This window comes from Tauraco erythrolophus, chromosome Z (genome assembly GCF_009769465.1).
Source record: "Tauraco erythrolophus isolate bTauEry1 chromosome Z, bTauEry1.pri, whole genome shotgun sequence".
Taxonomy (NCBI): Eukaryota; Metazoa; Chordata; class Aves; order Musophagiformes; family Musophagidae; genus Tauraco; species Tauraco erythrolophus.
In genome coordinates this window covers 70,286,215-70,305,989 of record NC_141496.1, presented here as the reverse complement: position 1 = coordinate 70,305,989, position 19,775 = coordinate 70,286,215, and the positions used below count along the sequence as shown (strand labels likewise).

General features: G+C 38.2%; 1 protein-coding gene across 2 annotated transcripts in view; it reads right to left on the bottom strand.

The window, feature by feature from the left end:
• Positions 1 to 19,775, bottom strand: part of CHD1 (chromodomain helicase DNA binding protein 1) — a 59,150-nt gene that overhangs the window by 22,664 nt on the left and 16,711 nt on the right. For both annotated transcript variants that reach the window (XM_009991467.2, XM_086629956.1), the window contains exons 3-15: positions 17,617 to 17,821; positions 16,503 to 16,607; positions 15,167 to 15,234; positions 12,979 to 13,128; positions 12,409 to 12,686; positions 8,176 to 8,401; positions 7,294 to 7,394; positions 6,888 to 7,066; positions 3,908 to 4,035; positions 3,122 to 3,338; positions 2,415 to 2,504; positions 1,390 to 1,580; positions 92 to 280 (exon numbers count right to left, since the gene is read on the bottom strand). In XM_009991467.2, the coding sequence (XP_009989769.1) occupies positions 92 to 280; positions 1,390 to 1,580; positions 2,415 to 2,504; positions 3,122 to 3,338; positions 3,908 to 4,035; positions 6,888 to 7,066; positions 7,294 to 7,394; positions 8,176 to 8,401; positions 12,409 to 12,686; positions 12,979 to 13,128; positions 15,167 to 15,234; positions 16,503 to 16,607; positions 17,617 to 17,821 (2,127 nt within the window). The remainder of the gene's footprint in view (positions 1 to 91; positions 281 to 1,389; positions 1,581 to 2,414; positions 2,505 to 3,121; positions 3,339 to 3,907; positions 4,036 to 6,887; positions 7,067 to 7,293; positions 7,395 to 8,175; positions 8,402 to 12,408; positions 12,687 to 12,978; positions 13,129 to 15,166; positions 15,235 to 16,502; positions 16,608 to 17,616; positions 17,822 to 19,775) is intronic.

The window sequence follows — 19,775 nt, the reverse complement described above, 5'->3', positions numbered from 1 at the left end:
TCAAATTGCATTATAAAACATATTATACATCAGTAAATGGCATGTAGACATATGATTAAACCAGCACAATTTAAAAAGTGTTGCTACTTACTTGTAATATTGCTTCTGCAATGCACTCATTTCCATCCTCAGAATTTGCTCAACTTTAGCAGGTAAAGACTTTTCTACATCTTTTTTGACTCTTCTTAGCAGAAACGGTTCAAGTTCTTTGTGAAGACTTGCATAACCATATTCTCTCCCTTTGCCATGCTCCTCTTCAAAATCTTCCCAGGAGGAAAACCTTCAACATAATGAAAAAGAAGTGCAAAATAGTGATATACTGTGAATGACCAGAAGAAGCAAAATTCAAGAAAGATAACAAACACAGAATACGTATAAATATACCACAAAAGCCCACACGTGTTTGGATTTCTTCCCCACTCCCTTCTGCTTAATTTATTCAGTTTTTGAATTTTCATCTCACAAGAGATTCTGAATACTCTGCCTGTAAACAGAAAAATGGAATTTTCCAAAAACATTTACAGAATGAAAACTATTGAATTTTAACTTCCACAGTGGAAACCCAATATTATTCTTCTTTTGCAAGGATACTGATCTAGATAGTCCCTTATTATATTTATCAAGGGCAGCATGAAAAACCAGCTGCATGGCTGGAGGCTGTGCCAGAGAGAATACTACTTACTGTACTTTTTGCAGCTTGTACGGTCTAGCTGAAACATAACTATACTCCGTACTAACAGACTAGGAGAACAGACTTTATGATCAAATGAAGAATGGGTACTAGTCCATGGTGGCTTTGATTGCAAGGTTCTGAAGACGTCAATACAATCCATAGCTCAAACTAAATGGAGCTACAGTGCTTGGCATTTACAAGACGTCTGACAGGAACATGTGCTCTCACATGAGCTCTAATTTATCTTAGGTATAAACAGAAGTCAGTACAAAATAAGGTCAATACAGTAAGCTCACTGCATGCAAACCATATCGGAAAAGCATCTTTCTGTCTGAAATACACGGTATTGGGCATCTTTGTACAAACTTATTTTCATTAACAGTAGTAACACAGAAAAGATTCCATTGTATTTCCCGAGAGTAAATCCATAGGGTTTTCCTCTTAGGCTAAGATGAAGCCTTTTTTCCAGGTTCTGACCCACTTATCAATCCGTCATTTTTGTGGATTTTGCTAAAATGGGAAAAGGTGACAACTGCTACCGGCGTCACTTATCAGGAGCAGCATGAAAAGATCTATGCATCTACTTCACACAGAATATTTAAATTATCTTTCAGTATGATTCTCTACCTCCATTAATTTTCAAATCACTACACTACTTCCCAATAAGAAACTTGACTAAAACAATGCTGAAAGAATCATGTAAAACTCTTCCTTACTTTTCTGGCATGATGAAGTGCAACAAAGACCAAAGCTCTTTGAGGGAGTTCTGCAGAGGGGTTCCAGTAATAAGAAGACGATGGTTAGACTTAAAGTCTATTAAAGTCTTGTAGAGAAGAGAGTCGTCATTTTTTAAACGATGAGCTTCGTCAACTCCTATGAATGCCCAATTCAGACCGCCAAGGAATGACTTAAAGAAATGGAGGAAGGGGGAACATTATACAAATAAACACATTGTGTAATTTCCCACATTTTATAATAAAGCTATGAACACCATCACTTTTTGGTTTATTTTAATAAAATATGGACAGCTATATGTTTTTAGTACTAATTATGGCTTTTACACTTGCCAGATTCAATGAAAGGCTATGCAACCATCCCAAAAAAGTATGAATTAAGTTTAAAAGCAAAAAAAAGGCCGTGTCTGACGCACATTAATTTTTACATCACAGAAAAAAAATTACTATCAACATCTTCTTCCCAGCATGTACAAACAAATGAAGTAAAAACGTTCTGCTTCTTGACCATCTATAAAAATTTCCATACTGTTAGAAGCATTAAATTAACTGTGTGCTACCACAATGGAGATAGTATTAATACATGTACACATTCTGCAGTATGCACATTAACAAAAAAAACCCTATATGTGATTTCAGAGTTCTGTATCATGTTTGGGGATAGGAGTTGGGTTCTTTTTCAGTTCCTTGATGATGGTCTGCAAAGAAGTAGAGCTTTTGAAGATCGGAGGAGATTACAGTAACAAGAATCCCAAGCAAACTGCAGAAAAAGTGTTAATGAAACAGAAGGCTGAAAGCATGACCACACGTACACAAAATCTAAAAGTGCTTAAATATACCACATACAAAAAAAGAACCCCAAAACCTAAGCCACACACTGTCATACTTTCAAAAGCAAATGCTATCACACTCTATAAATTTCATCACCACAACTCAAACACATGCAAGTCTAAAGAGAGTTCTATACTGGAGAAATCATTTTTAACTCCCTGAAGAAGTATGATTACCTTATCCTTCAGCAAAATTTCATATGTTGTTAGAAGTATGTTAAATTTTAATCGTTTGGTCTGTGGATGCATCCATTCATGAGTTCTAATCTACAAAAAGAATTAAGTGAACTATAAGCTAGAGAAAAAAGACCTTGTTTACTGGGATGAATTTAAGTACTGCAGCAATGTACACGTTTAATGACATACAGTAATATGATCATAAAGCAGAAGCACAACATAGTAATATACACAAGATTGACTTCCAATCCAAGCACTCCAAAAATATTTTGTTTAAACTTCTGAATAAACAGTAAAGAATATCTACAAAACATTTTTTACTTTACTGGGTAAGATTACTAACATTTAGAAAACATATTAAGAAAACAAACCAACAACCTTTCAGGAAATATATTGAGATCATGACTGGCTTGCTTACATATTTATTTTTACGATATCCACCTAAATAATCATATGACAGAAGACAGTTTGTGTTCAAATGCAAGACTAAATTCTTAATCCTATTCACCATTAAGCAAGAAGGAAATCTTTCACACACATGTATATCAGATCAAAATCTAAGCTTAACATTTGCATCTTAAACACATACTGTTTCAGTAAGTATTTGCTCAGTCCTAACTAAAATATTGGAGATTAACAAAGGACAGGAATATGAAGTAAGTCTTGTTTATTTATGAGCCTTTCAAATGATAAAGAGAAATACTCACCATATTTCTGCTAGTTATATCACCTAAATAAACTACAGCATTCATCTGACGAGCCCAAGTTTGAATCTCTCTTTGCCAAGATGTCAAGGTAGAAAGTGGCACGACCAGCAAGAAAGGCCCATATAACTGATGTTCGTGAAACAGGTAGTTCAGAAAAGAAATTGTTTGAATTGTTTTACCCAGACCCATTTCATCCGCAAGAATACAGCTATTCCCTCTAAAAAAAAAAAAAAATGAGGGGAGTGTAGTGAGGGGGACAGATTAGACAAGTAGAAATTACCTTTTGAGCATAAAACCCACTCATACATGTTTTCAAGATTTTGTAACTATACATCTTGAAGAAGTTTATTTCCATTGTTTTTCAATAAAAATGATTTCCAAACCCCCTCCCTCAACACTTGAATTAAATTAACAAAATTAACAAAGAGTTTTCATGTATTCATCATGAGTCTAACTTTAAAAGCATAACACTAATGTTGACATTTCAGAAGAGTTTGCTTTGGGTTTTCTGGTTTCACTGTGTTAGGTTTGTTTGTTTTTTAAAAATATGACACCCCCATACGTCATTAAAAGCAAAGCAACAACAGAGCTTGGCTGTTTTTTGAGAACAGCCATGGAATGATAAGCTTTGGTATTACTTAGAGCAAAATCACTCCCCTCAGATCCCTACTTTAAGCTTACTGTATGAAATCTTCCACCTCAAAAAAAATACAGAAAAATCAACTTCAAAGTTTTACAAATGCTTACAATTCACAAATGGAAAAACTCATTTCAGACTATACTTACTTGCACCATGAATGAGCAAGCCAATTCAGTCCATTTAACTGATAATCTCTTAACTCTAAACTTTCGTGTCCTCCAATATAAGATGGTTGCTTCTTTAGTGCAACAAACCTTGGCCTCTGTTTTAGAACCTGTCAAAAGCAAATCACTCATCAGTCCTACTACTGACTGAAGTTACGAAAATGTCTTCCTCTAGAAAAAAAAGCAAGTAGGGATCTACTGGGTCACCAAGTCTAGTCTTTATCCATTGATGAAAACTAGGCCAAAAGATCAAGCAATTTGCAAGCTGAAATTAGTTTGATTGCTACTCTAAATTTCACAATGGGAGTGATATTAACCCACTCAAAGTTTACTTTTAAAATAAACTACGAAACTAAGCAAGCCTATCTTTGAACATCAGTAAAAACACAGGGGACTGGTATCTACAAAAAGTTACTTAGTAGTGATATTTTCCATATATATTACTATATATCATTATTATTATTCTGAAAAACCTTCAAAAATATTTCATTATATCTACCTTATCTCTGGATTCATACAAGATTTTTAATATCACAACTGATGTGGTGGTTTGAACCTGGCCAGCCGCTAAGCTGCCACTGAGTTCCTTACTCACTACCACACTAGCAGGACAAGGGAGAGAACTGAAAGGGTGAAAGTGAGGAAAACTTGTGGGTCAAAATAAAGAATTCACTGGGTGAAGGGAAAAAAACAACCAAAGCAAAACCTACAACCAAAAAAAAACCCACAAGTGACTGAAAGAGAGTCACATATTAACTCACCAGCAAGTCTCCAAGCAACAGCCACCTTTATACTCCCTGCTCAGCCCACCCAGTTTTATTGCTGAGCATGACATTACATAGCACGAAATACTTCTTTGGTGACTTGTGGTCAGCTATACTGGCTGTGTTCCCTCCCAGCCCTTTGCCAAGTCCCAGTCTACTCATGGTGGGCACAGCACAGCAAGAAACAAAGGCAGCCCTGAGTATTGGGTTTGTGTAGTAGTGTTTTGGTAGTGAGGGAGGGGTTACAGGGGTGGCTCCTATGAGAAGCTGCTAGAAGCTTCCCTGGCTCCAAGTCTAACTCAGCTCTGGCCAAGGCTGAGCAAATCAGCAACAGTGGTATCACCTGTGTGATGTGATACATTTAAGGGAAGAAAAAAAAAAACCCACTGCTGGCAAAACCTGCAGTGGAGAGGCAAAGGCATCACCCCAGGTGCCCATGTAGGCAGCTGTCTGTGACTGGGGCCACCAAGCTTCGTCAGGCTGGTCAGGCCTGGCACAGCAATGAGGAGAGAGGAGTGGGATGTTGGAGAAACAACTACGAAGACACTAAAGTCAGGGAAGGAGAGGGAGGAGGAGTGCTGGAGCTGAGATTCCCCTGCAGCCTGTGGTGAGACAAGATGTCCCCTTGCAGCCCATGGAGGTTAACAGTGGAGTAGAGATCCACCTGCAGCCTGTGGACAATCCCATGCTGGAGTAGATGGCTGTGCCTGAAGGTGACCGTGACTCTGTGGGAAACCTGCACTGGAGCAGTCTTTTGGTGAAGGACTGCACCCCATGGGTGGGACCCACACTGCAGCAGTTCGTGAAGAACTGCAGCCTGTGGGAAGGATTCATGTCAGGTAAGTTCATGGAGGACTATCTCCAATGGGAGGGATCCCATGCTGGAGCAGGGCAAGAGTGTGAGGAAGAGTGCCCCTGAGGAGGAAGAAACAGCAGAAACATGTGATGAACTGACCACAACTCCCATTCCTCTGTCCCCCTGTGCCACTGCAGGGGAAGAGTTAGAGAAATCGAGAGAAAAGTTGAACCTGGGGAGAAGGGAAGGGTGGGGGAAGGTGTTCTTAAGATTTCGTTTTATTTCTTATTATCTTACTCTGATTTGATTGGTACAAAATTGTTATGGTTTAGGCTGGCCAGGCAACTAAACTGCACATGAGCCGCTCGCTTACCTTCCCCCACCGCCAGGGGATGGGTAAGAGAACTAAAGGGGAAAAGGGAAAGAGACGCGTGGGTTGATACAAGAACAATTTAACACTACTACTACTAATATATGAATATATATGTGCACAATGATAAATATATACAAACAAGTGATGCACAGTGTAATTTCTCACCACCCCTTGACCAAGGCCTGTCCTGTCACAGACTAACAATCCCAAAACAGGTACCTCCCGACACTGCAATTCTGGACAAGTGAGAGGCCCGAAAATAGAGAGAGAAACAGAGAGAGCACTCTGAGAGTGCTGAAGTGAGAGTCCGGGAAGAACAAAAGCCCTTCTTTCCAGCTGACCTTCATTTTTATACTGGGGCATGACGCTGCATGATATGGAATACTAATTGGCCAATTTGGCCCTCAATCCTAAGTACAAACGATAAGGAGAGTCATGGATCCTCCGTCCCAGCTATGCTCCCCCCTATCCTGTTATGCTCCTGCACACTGGCAAGAACTGCTCCTGCACACTGGCAAGAACACAGCAAGCTGAAAAGTGCTTGAGACCTCAGTGCCAACTACAAACATCAGTACACTGTCAGCATTCTTCTCAGAACAAGTCTCAGACTAAAACGGAAACACAGAGCTCTTCTAGCTGCTAAAAAGAAGAGGTAACTGTCCCAGCTGAAACCAGGACACAAATTAAATTGATTTTTTTCCCCGAGTCTGTTTTGCCTGTGATCACAATTGGCGAGTAATCCCTCCCTGTCCTTCTCTCGACTCACGAGCCTTTCACTGTATTTTCTCCTCCCCATCCTACTAGAGGTCAGAGGAGTTGAGTGAGCAGCTGTGTGGTGCTTAGTTGCTGGCTGCACCAAACCACAACACCTTGACACTGTGCAAGTGCTGTTGAACAGCCAAGTAGTGTGTTATCACTGTTCAGTTCACAAATCTGAAACATGGATCATACAGGCTGCTATGAAGAAAATTAACTCCATCCCATCCAGATCCAGTACAACTGATTATAAACCCATTGCAAATTACATACCTTGCAATCCTTAAAGGGAGTGGTCTTGGATTGATTTCTGCTAAAGTACTCATCAATACGTGCCTGAAACTTTTTGGCAATGAGAGCACCATCTTCCCAACTACATTCTGAATAAGGCAGACCTTGCCATTTGCAATAGTAGTCTGGATAACCAGCTGCTGATTTCTGATTTGAATGAGCTGCAGAAATACACCAGAGATACCCCATTAGCATTTTACCTCTGTATCTTATGAAAAAAAAACATTTTAGGTAATAAGACAACATAGGCTAGCTTCATAGCACAGACAGTATGGCAACTTTTCTCATTACCTGAAGTTTTGTTTTGGATTACCTACAAATGCAGCATACAAGCAGTGAACATACAGAATTCTCACGACTGTGTTCTGTCTGCAAGTTTGTAACATACCAATTATTCTTTCCACTATCTGATACTGTTTATGTAGATCATCTGTAAGCTCCTGCTGGCAGTTGTAATATTCCACATCTTCTGGAGAAGCATTTTTCAGCCTGTAATGGGAATTAATTTACAACACTTATCACACTGTATAGTTCTAAAACTAAGAAAATTTTGCAGCTCTAAAGCTCTGAATCTAAGTACCACAGGAATGATGCTTAGAGAGCTTCTTTAAAGGGACAACTTAGAAATTCCTACTACAAAATTGTTGCATCTGGCCTAGATGCCTCTTCATTAATGACTGAGAATGCTTATCAAGAGACACAAATACTACAGCTACAGGTGGTACTAGTCATGCAGCTAATTTAGAATACCTGTCCTCAACAATAAGTAGTATACTTTACAGGGTATTTTCATGGAACAGTATTCAAGGTGGTTCACTCCATTAAGAATCCATCTTATGATTACATTTAAATTTTAACATTAAAAATCCCAGTATTCATGGATTATATTAAACATACTAATAAAACTGAACACCAAAAAGGTGACTTTGAAATGTATGGATTTCTTCAGGTTTTTGTTCTCAGGCTCGAACCTCAGGTTTGAGCCAAGAAAATTGAATTCTTCAAAGTAACCCGAAATGGCTAACGCAACAAAGAAAATATTAATCTCTGCAGTGATTCCCAAACAACTCTGATCAAAGTGTAACAACAAAATTAGAAAAAGGTACAATTTATTATTTAAACACTACTCATCTTGTGTGAGGCTTCAACTTTTAAAGTTTTTGTCTTCCTGTTGCACAGACACTTGAGATTAAACACGTCTCAGAAACACAAAAGAACATCTACATGGTTACAAAATAAATATTGTGGAAGTTTACATAAAAATATTCACCATCGTTTTGTTTCTTGATCCTTTTTCTTGTAGTTGTCCAGTTTCTTCATTCCTTTAACATTTTGTTGTTTCAGTGTTTCCTCAGTTTCCCATGTGTTATGGATGTGTGACCAACCTTTCCATTTAATAAGATACTGTATTTCTCCTGGCTCCTTTGACTTTTCAAATGCAGCATTTGGGTCACCATCTGCCTCAACTGCATAGATGGTGGTTGCAGCACCCGTGGCTGAGAAAGAAACCATATCATATGCATTGTCGTAAGTTAACCAGTAAGAAATGCAGTGTAGAAATCAACTAGTGATATTTTTAGATAAGCGTATACATGACTAGTATCTACAACTCTCATGTCTCTCTACAGCTCTCATTAAGGGCAACAAGAAAAACTTCTATAGATATGTCAGTGATAAAAAGAGAACTAGGGAAAATGTTGGCCCTCTCCAGAAGGAAACGGGGGACCTGGCTAGCCGGGATATGGAGAAGGCTGAGGTTCTCAATGACTTCTTTGCCTCAGTCTTCACTGGCAAGAGCTCCAGCTGCACAGCCCAGGTCACAGAAGGCAAAGGCAGGGACTGGGAGAATGAAGAACCACCCACTGTAGGAGAAGATCAGGTTCAAGACCATCTTAAGAACCTGAAGGTGGACAAGTCCATGGGACTTGATGAGGTGCATCTGCAGGTCCTGAGGGAACTGGCAGATGAAGTTGCTAAGCCACTATCCATCATATTTCAGAAGTCATGGCAATCTGGTGAAGTTCCCAATGACGGGAAAAGGGGAAACATAGCCCCCATCTTTAAAAAGGGGAAAAAAAAAGACCCAGGGAACTACAGGCCAGTCAGTTTCACCCCTGTGCCTGGCAAATTCATGGAGCAGATCCTCCTGGCGTCTATGCTAAGGCACATAGAAAATAAAAAGGTGACTGGTGACAGCCAACACGGCTTCACTAAGGGCAAATCCTACCTGACTAATTTGGTGGCCTTCTACGATGAGGTTACAGCATTGATGGATAGGGGAAGAGCAACTGACATCATCTACTTGGACTTATCCAAAGCATTTGATACTGTCCCACACGACATCTTTGTCTCTAAACTGGAAAGACATGGTTTTGATGGATGGACCGCTCGGTGGATGAGGAATTGGCTGGATGGTCGCACTCAAAGAGTGGTAGTCAACAGTTCAATGTCCATGTGGAGGCCTGTGACGAGTGGTGCCCCTCAGGGGTCAGTGCTATTTAACATCTTTGTTGGTGACATGGACAGTGGGATCGAGTGCACCCTCAGCAAGTTTGCAGATGACACCAAGTTGTGAGGTGCTGTGGACACACTGGAGGGAAGGGATGCCATCCAGAGGGACCTTGACAGGCTGGAGAGGTGGGCCTGTGAGAACCTCATGAAGTTCAACAAGGCCAAGTGCAAGGTCCTGCATGTGGGTTGGGCAATCCCAAGCACAGGTACAGGCTGGGCGGAGAATGGATCGAGAGCAGCACGGAGAAAAAGGACTTGGGCGTGCTGGTGGATGAGAAGCTCAACATGAGCCGGCAATGTGCACTGGCAGCCCAGCAAGCAAATCGTATCCTGGGCTGTATCCAAAGAAGCGTGGCCAGCAGGTCGAGGGAAGTAATTCTGCCCCTCTACTCAGCTCTCGTGAGACTCCACCTGGAATACTGTGTTCAGCTCTAGAGTCCCCAACATCAGAAGGACATGGAGCTACTGGAGCGAGTCCAGAGGAGGGCCACGAAGACAATTCAAGGGCTGGAGCTCCTCTGCTATGAAGACAGGCTGAGAGAGTTCAGCCTGGAGAAGAGAAGGCTCCGGGGTGATCTTATAGCAGCTTTCCAGTACCTAAAGGGGGCCTTCAGGAAAGCTGGAGAGGGACTTTTTACAAGGGCATGTAGTGATAGGACAAGGGGCAATGGATTTCAACTGAAAGAGGAGAGATTTTAATTAGATATAAGAAAGAAATTCTTTACATTGAGGGTGGTGAGGCACTGGAACAGGTTGCCCAGAGTGGTTGTGGATGCCCCATCCCTGGAAGTGTTCAAGGCCAGGTTAGATGAGGCTTTGGGCAACCTGGTGTAGTGGAGGATTTCTCTGCCCATGGCAGGGGGGTTGGAACTAGATGGTCTAAGGTCCCTTTCACCCCTAACCATTCTATGATTCTATGATTCTATTACTCTCACTTGAACAATTATGATATACATATGTCAACACATGCACAAGTACTCAAAGGAGAATCAAAAAAGCAACCAAAACTTGTGCACCTAATCTACAATATCTTATCTTTTCCCATGAGAATTTTCATTGCGTTCCTAGTTTTCAAAGGGATCACCAGGGAACACACCACTAATGCTGCTTGTCGTCTTCTCTGTTATATTACTCTCATCTCTGAGCATTCATAAGACATCTGACATTATGCTTGGTCAGCCTGAAGACATCAATAACCTACCAGTAGGGATACTACAAATCTATTTCTTCCTAAATGTGTTTTACTACTTTTTCTGCCTTTGTTATCTTACCTGGGAAATTTTTTAATTAAGTATAGTCTGTATCACAGCTGAAGCCTACTAGCAGCAGGAAACAGGCTCATTTCTCTGAGGACTGCCAAGTAAGGAAGTAAGCCCAGCAAACTGCAGGTGCCAGATAAAGCAACAGGGAGTGGCAACAGCAAAAGACAGCTGTCCTGGTTTCGGCTGGGACAGAGTCAGTTTTTTCTTTTCAGCAGCTAGAAGAGCTCTGTGTTTTGGATTTAGTCTGGGATTTGTTATGAGAAGAATGCTGATAGTGCACTGATGTCTACAGTTGGTACTGAGACAACAAGGATCTTTCAGCTTCTCATGTTTTGCCAGTGTGCAGAAGCACAACAGGCTGGGAAGGGAGCATAGTTGGGACAAAGGGCCCAAAACTCCCCTTATGATTTGAATTTAGACTTAGGATTGAGGGCCAAATTGGCCAATGGAGTATTCCATATCATGCAACATCATGCCCAGTATACTGGTGAGGGTTGACCAGGAAGATTGCAATTATCTTCCGAGGACTCTCTCTTGGACTCTTGGTCTCTAAGAGTTCTCTCTCTCTCTCTCTTGCTTTCTTTTTGGGCCTCTCACTCGTCTGGGATTGCGGTGTTGGGACTTGACTGTTTTGGGATTGCTTGCTGGGACAGGACAGATGTTAGTCACCAGGTGATGAGCAATTATACTGCACATCACTTGTCCGTATATATTATCAATGTATAGATATCCATATATTTTTATTTTATAGTTACTAATTTTATTATTGTTGTTATTATTATAATTATTAAATTGTTTTTATCTCAACCCACGAGTCTCCTTCCCTTTTCCCCTTTAATTCTCTTTTCCATTTCCTGGGGGCAGGGGTGGGTAAGCAAGCAGCTGTGTGACCGTTAGTTGCTGGCTGGGTTAAACCATGACAACAGCAGGAGCCGTAACATCATCTGAGCAGGAAGAATATAAGAAGCTTTAGAGGTTACACGAGAATTTGGGACAGCACGAGAGAAGAAAGTTATGGGGAAGAAGAGTGCAAGTTCGAAGACAGGTCAGAAACTTCAGAGATCGGGTAATAACTAATAGAGAACGGCAGCTCTGAAGCGCAAGAGGCTGGTTTTTTTTTGTGTTTGTTTTTATAATTAGAATCCTAATTTGCAGACTCAAACACATAAGCAGAACTGCTAGATACTGCATCCCATTATTGCTGGAAATACAACATGCCTACCACTGAAATTTTAGATGTGTTTTGTAGTCATTCCACACATTACACTCTGCATTGAGACAATCTGTACAACAATAACTGAAATCATAACCTCAGTGGTTCAGCCTTGCCAATGCTGTCTTTCAGGGTTCAGGTTACCAGTCAGCTCTTCTATCTAGTCCACTTTTTCCTCTCCACTATATATAATTTACACTGATCAAGTATCACTAAACTGTACAAACAGTGGTGTAACAATATAGTATGCATTTATGCAATACAGAGCAATCTTCCACTTCATTTTTATTTTCTACTTAGGGACACAATTCTTCTACATTTTACTTTGCAACACTTAGAGGGAATTTTGAAAAGGAACATCCTTATGAATATGAAAGACAAAACAAGATGATTTTTTGGTAACTTTAGAATTATTGCTGCTTATAAACCTCACAGGTGACCTACAGCTGACGACATTTGCTGAGGTTGCACCACAACACACTCCAGAATCTTAAGAATATGGACAAAAGAAAAATACCTCCTTTTCGACCAACTCGACTATCCATGAACTTCTCTATAGTTTCAAATTCATCTTCTTCAGTTTGTGGGACATCTTCTCCACAAACTTCCAGCAAATCATCAGAATCTGTCTTGGTTTCTTCAGCTTCTTTGTAACTAATGTTGACTGTTGCCTGGCGACGAGACCCTCTCTTATCATAATCATCATCATCATCCTCTTCCTCCTCCTCGTCCTCTGATGAATCAAGTTGCCTCTTCTTCGGTGCTGCACTCTTTTTCCCACTTTTTGGCTTAATTCTTGAAGACAGTAAGATATGACACAACAATGATGTTTCAACATAACTATAAATCTTCTGTATTGTTTTCTGAATACACACACTTCACGAATGCTCAGTCATTCCACTTTCAATTACAGCAGACAAGAGGTCTTCACTAGAAATGATTAGTATATTAACATCTTATGTAGCTTTAAAAAAAACTTCATTTTTTTTAATATGCATTAATGTTTTCATTCACATGTATAGTAGTAGTAAATACTCAACTACTTATTAGAAATAGCACCAGAGTATGCAAATGCATGACTTCTTACCTGCTTGGAGGTTTCCGGCTTTTGACCTTGTTTTTTGGCTCATAGTCAGATTCACTCTCTTCACAACTGCTTTTCTCCCTATCTTCCTCTGATTCAGAATCGGAACCAGTTCCTGATACTGACCCTGATCCCGACATTTGCCAGTCTTCACTGTACATATTGAAAGACAAAACAGTAACTTACAATGTGTTGGGTTTTTTTAGATCAGGTATTCATCCACAGACTATCTGCTGTAATTTCAACATTCTCCACAGAAGTAAAACCTCGTAACAGTTATTTCAGCTGATGAGACAGAAAATTGTCATCAATGAATAACAGGTAAGGAAAAATGCCCAATGGCCTCAAAGGGAGTTGGACTACGTTTTCTGTTATCAAGAGGTAGATTTAAAATCCAAAATAAAACAAATATCTGGATTTCTATATAAATTTCAGCAGGAAGAAATGAGTTAACATGACATTAAGAAACTGAAGCACCTAATAAGTCGAATTGGAAAGATACATGTTTATCAGAACTATGCATGCTCAAACCATAAAGCCCTGTCATGTCATATTCTGGAGAGTCCCATATTGGCTAATCTATTGGCCTATAGATCCTGTGGCCCATGTGAAGAATCAGCAACTTTGACACAGGTATCAAAAAATAAAAGATGTATTTCAGAAATACCCAGAAAAACTTGAATTGCAGCAACCTGTGAGTGGCATTGGCTCCCAAAAGCTCCCGCTGAGCTCCCAGACAAGTGCTTCACCACCAGGCAAGATAATAGGAGTAAGACGCTTGTGACTGAGCAGCAGTCCTGCTTAACTGAGATTATCTACTTTGCAAAAGGAAAGACGTAGCCATTGATGAAAAGTATCTTGTTTCAAACTCGGACTTTATACAACCAAATTTAATCTTAATAACCTCATGAAAAAGAATATCTTCCTTAAATTTCCAATCAGGAAGCCTAGGAATTGGTGCTTTGGTATCTGTCTTATTCTCTCTTTCCTGTCTTCCAGGACATTGGGTACTGGAGAAAATTACATTCCCATTGTTCCAGTCATTGAAGACAAATACATGTATGTGTCTACTGTACAGACGGCACATGGCCAATGGTACAGAAACATCTTATTAAAATACTTTTTCTGCAAACAGTAAATTTAAAAGATAACAACAGAAATCCATGACCTGTATTTATTTGGAAATACAAAAAAAAAAAGATAAAACATCATCTTCTAAGGCTTGATCATGTACCAAGTTATATACTGAGAAATCTCCAATCTGCATGTCAGATAACAACTGCAGATGTATTTGTTCAGAAGAGCCATAAGACAAAAATTCAAACACTGGATATATTAAGTGGTCTGGTTATAGGTTCCTAAAATTAAATATCTTTCCTCTAACAGAGTATGCTATGAGAGGCAATCAAAGTCTTAACTAACAAGACTGAATAGCAGCTCATTGCTAGGAAAGTACCATTTTGCATAGTTAAGGATTTTTTTCGTGTGTGTACATCCTATTTTTTTTAACTACCATTTCTTCAAGATATTATAATGGCAACCATGAACCTGAAGTGATTCATGAATTGAGGCAAAAGGAATGACAGCACAGTTCAATTTCTACACACCATTCATAAAAAACACAGGTCACTGCCTCTCACTGCCACAATAAACACATAATCCTTTTCACAAACTTTTTGAGCTATCACTTAGAAGCTTATTTTCAGTTAAAATTCTTTGCTAGTCAATAAGGTTAATTACTGTCAGAACTATACTAACTTTTAAACACATCAGAGTGAAAAAAAAAAACCAAACCAAAACAAAACCAAAAAGAATCTGGTGTTAACTAAGAGATTCTAACTTAAATTTGTTGAGACAACCTACTTAAGTAGTTTCCCATTTCTACAAGAATATTTAGAGGGAACCTTCAGCTTAAAAATAAACTGCAACAAAGTATTTTAAAAATAAAAGCACTGATTCATGTTTTTGAACAATACTGCAGACTCTTTTGTTCAGAAATTAGGGATACAAATGTTCCTTTAAGAGTTTATTTTAAATATTCCAAAACATTCATCAAAATTGGAAACGCAAGATCAAGATAAATTAAAAAGCAAACTTAAGTATTTTAAGTCTGGATAAATGAAGCATTCATTATAAGCATATGTCACAATGACAAAAAAAATATGTCATATTACTTATGAAAATATCTTACTCTTTATGTTTTTTCTTCTTGGTTTCACTGGATGAGTCATCTGCAGAATCTTCACTACTTGATGAGTTCTGCAGGTGAAGGAAAAAACCCCCACAATTCATTATCACAAAAAGAATGAAGTACTTCTCACATTAAAAAGATAAATCAGCTCCCAATTTCAGACTGAAAACCTATTGTTCATGTTTTACTCTCTTTATCCTCCGAAATGTGGCTGTTAATGCAGAATGAGATAAGGACTGCTATTGTTTTTGTATTTATCCATACAAAAAATGGATAAATATGCCAGCACCGCTCTAGAGAACATTACAAAAAACTCTCTTCAAAAATAACCCTTGTGCCTATGTAACAACAGTCATGGTTTAAGCTGCTCCAAGTTAATCAAGATGAAGATTCTGTCAAAATCCTAATAAAACCTCCTACTCCCAGGAGCCTTCTCACTTTCCATATTCTCTCACATTTAAACACCAGTTCAAGAAATTTTTAGAATAGCACATTTCTTCTCCCTCTATGCTTGAAGAAAACACAAGAACCCTCTTAAAATTACATTTTCCTAAAGCCAATCTCATCATGATTAAGTTTAGAATTAGATCAAGTTTTATCCTGGAAAACATCTTTCAGAAAGAGTACTTAAGAGCTGAAAATCAATGTTTTAACAATAGGTGATTAAGTTCTGTGTTTAAGTTTGAATGAGCTGCTAAACCAGACAAAAACACAAATCCAACCAAATGACCACACTACATAGTTTTTGTAATGAAGGAGAAAAAGTCTGCTTTATAAATTCCATTTCATAGTCACTAGTGTCCTTAAAAAATGTTTCTACTGCAAAAAGTCAACATTTAGGTTTTAAAACACCTAGAATACAAGTGTCATGCTTAAAATACATTATTTTGTAGTAACTGTTACAAAATTTGTAAAAATGTAGTTTTCTATTCCATACAGAATTTTTGAAAACCACAAGAGCTACCTTTATACAGAAAACAATTTGAAAAAATCTTTTAGCATTTTTAACTGTCTTTATGAAACTCAAGAAGCCAAAAGTACAACGCAAGTCAGTGCTGTGTGGCTTGAAAATTATGTCCGTATATCACACATCTACCTAAAAATACCACATAATGAAGGCTGCTATAATTCTGGCACAACTTACTTGAAAATAAGTAACTAGAGATTTTTTTACTTTCCTTCATAAAAACGTCAGTTCTTGAATGTTACTTTTATAGATTAAAACCAGACTTTCACGCACACTTAGAGAATATAAGATCAACATAATTTTAATCTAACATATGAGACATTGAGACAGGCATAGTTACATTTTAAAAATGTAAATTATGTTATTCACCTCTTCTGAACCACTGTCTGATGAGGCTGCCTTTTGTTGTTGCTGTTGCTTCTTAAGTACTGCTGATCTTTGCACAGCAAGTATACTTGGACTAGACTTCCAAAACTGAACAGGAATGGAGATGCAAGAGTCAGTTAAACATACTTAAAGTCTCCAGTTTACCACATATTCAACTTTTGCTACGCAGCATCAGTATTAAGACTGCTTTAAATTTTTTTTAGTTAAAAAAATTCACTACAAAATACTGCACACACTAATAAATATCTGATAGCTTTCTAAAGTAGTAACATTTTTGCAGAACAGAATTTATACAATAATTGCCAGGACATTTCTACAGCACATTTAACAAATGCTGCGTTGGTATTGTTAAGGTAAAACATTTACAAAGTACATTTTTAAACTGATCCAGATAAATCCTTTCAGACCACTTAGCTGATGTATTTTTTGTTTCATACAGTAATACTGAAGTACATGAACAAAAATGTAACAGAGAATTATTAACAGTCTTCAATTCCTATGGTAAATAATAGATGACTACCTTCTATATATATATGGTCTACCACCCCAATTTAGTTCATATAACACAGAAGACTGCAGGTATTTTTGGCCCACTAGATTTAAGAGATTTCTAAACACCACTTTTTCCTGAATTTAGCTGACTGACTGGTAAAGACAGACAACTGTACATAAGCTTTAAATTTATTTACACGTTTATTGATACACGGAAACAAATTGCTAGAGAAACAATGTAAAAAACAGAATTTCAGAAATAACAACATTATGTGTGCCTTTGTCTTCCATAAGGTCCAGTAAATAGGTGCATGCTTCTGCATGACAAAATTTAGGTAAGCATTTCACTCAAAATACTTACAAATGTGAGAATTTTAAAAGCGTCAATTCAAGAATTTTCCCATGAGAAACTTAGCCCAAGGTTTAAGACAGCTAAGCACATGCATTCACTAACCCAACCAAGTTAAAATCTTATTAAAAGCACTTCATTACCTCTTTTTTTTTCTTTTTTTTTAATGAAAAGTGCTCTTAAAACTAACTGCATAAAATTATTTTTAAATATTTTCTTCCCTTGACAAAGGGTTCATTTATATGTTTTGTTTACCTCAGATCCATCAACTTTTGGCAGTTTAGCTTGAATTTGTTTCTTCTCTCTAGATGTGTCAGATTCTGATTCTGACTGAGTGCCTGACTCTGAACCAGAGTCAGAGTCACTGCTGCCTGACTGGCTGCTGCTTCCGTCACTACTGCTTCCAGAGCTTGAATCAGATCCAGAACCTGATGCTGACCCGGAATCATCATCTGATTGGCTACAATGAGAAGTTAGTAGGATATTACACAATTGTCAAGACAACAAGATTAAAAGAAAAAGTCACCTTAGCTTCACCTATTAATCGTTAGGTTAGACAGAAAAATGGGTGGAAGACAAACGGATGCAGTTGATTAAATAAGTTGATATTAATAAACAAGAAATGAGAATTCAGAGTGTAATCATACTCTTTGTGAACCCTAAAAAAAGCAAGATAAAGCAAGAACATTCAAATTACCATGGAGGAGTCAAGCAAGGGAAATAAAAGTGGTAGAAATATTTCTTACTCATGCAAACTTTCCACTCCCACCCCCTCCAAAATCTTTGTTTAGCTCCAACAAACCCCATATATACACATCCACCTCTTAACAGGTAAGACTACTCTGCAAAGACCTGTCCAACTAAAATATAAAAGATTGTCTTTATAAATCAGCAGTACTCCTTAAAAATAAAAAACGTAGAAGCACATCTCTCAAAAAAAAACCCATGTTTTCCTGTTAAAATAACAGCAGTAGAATTCCCCATGCAGACAACTCTGATTTTGTCACTGACAGTATGACTTGTGCCAAGGTGCCTTCCGTGGCATATACTTGAATTGCTCAATTATTCCACCTGTATATTCATTTTACACCAGATTTAACATACTTATAAAGCACAATATTTAAAGATATTTATTTTACTTTAGGACTATTCAAAAACCTAGAAACATTTAGTTTTTTACAACAACTTCACAAAGTAGCTGAGTTAAAACTTCAATAAGATTCCTCATTAGGTCAATACTACCATATTTCAAAGATATCACAAGAAAAAATATTGAATCGTACCACCACAGAGCAAAATTATTTTAAATTATGTACAAACTGACTAAAAAAGAGTAAACATGAGGGCAGAATCGAAAATCACAAAACCAAAAGCTGGTATCAAAACCTAGCCGCTCTCTGTCAGAACAATTCATCTGGCTGACAGTCAGCTGGAGGTGGGGTAGGGGGAGAGGAGAGGGTAGGTTGATCATCATCTGTCCTAGAACATACTTAATTGACAACATTTTAAAACCACAAAACAAAGCAGTATCATTCCTCTTTCTGCTTTTGCTAACACCAACAAAACTGTACCAGTAAAGAAGAAATTAAGCTATTCATAAACGGACTCCTGTAGTCTGCACCTCAATCAGCCATCTGCATCTGTCAACTTTGAAAGAAAGAGAAAGAAACAGACCATGGTGAAACTTCCTTCTTCTAAGGAGGGGGATATACGCAGAAACACAATGCTGCTGGGTTTCCTTGCATGCAGTGAGAGGAAAACTGGGAAGCAACAAGGCTGCTCCCAACCTTCCTATTTTCTGTCACCAAAGGCTTACTTCAGTCATGCTGCTATAACACTAACCTCACTTGCCAAATAAGGCAGGGCACCTGCTACACAGTATGACAACAGTTTGAACCATTTACCAGAAATTAATGGCACTCCATGACGATCTTCCAAAGAGGATTTTAATTGTAATAGTATTCTTGTACACAAATGTTACCTTACCTTTAATGCTGGGTAAATCAGACCATTATAAAACAACAGCATTTCTCAGCATAGCAAAGTGCCATAAGTAAATGTCACGGTGATCGTGGAAGTCAGCACTAACTATAAACGAAGAGAAACGAAAGAAAATTCAGCATGGAGAAACCTTGAGACTCAAGTAAATACCAGCCAGACAAGATATAGTGACAAAAAGCCACTCAAAACTGCCTAAATTCTTCATAACGTTAGAGGAGGGAAAGAGAATAAAATACTTCCATGTAGGACAAGGCTTGCTCAAAGATGGCAATAATAATGTGGATTACCAAATCTAAAAAAGATGCAAAAGGCTAAGCCATAATTATGGTAATTAAGTTAGCTTTCCATACAGCAGTAAAATATTTCATACATGCTAATATAGTGCTAATCATATGTTCAATTGCACATAGAGA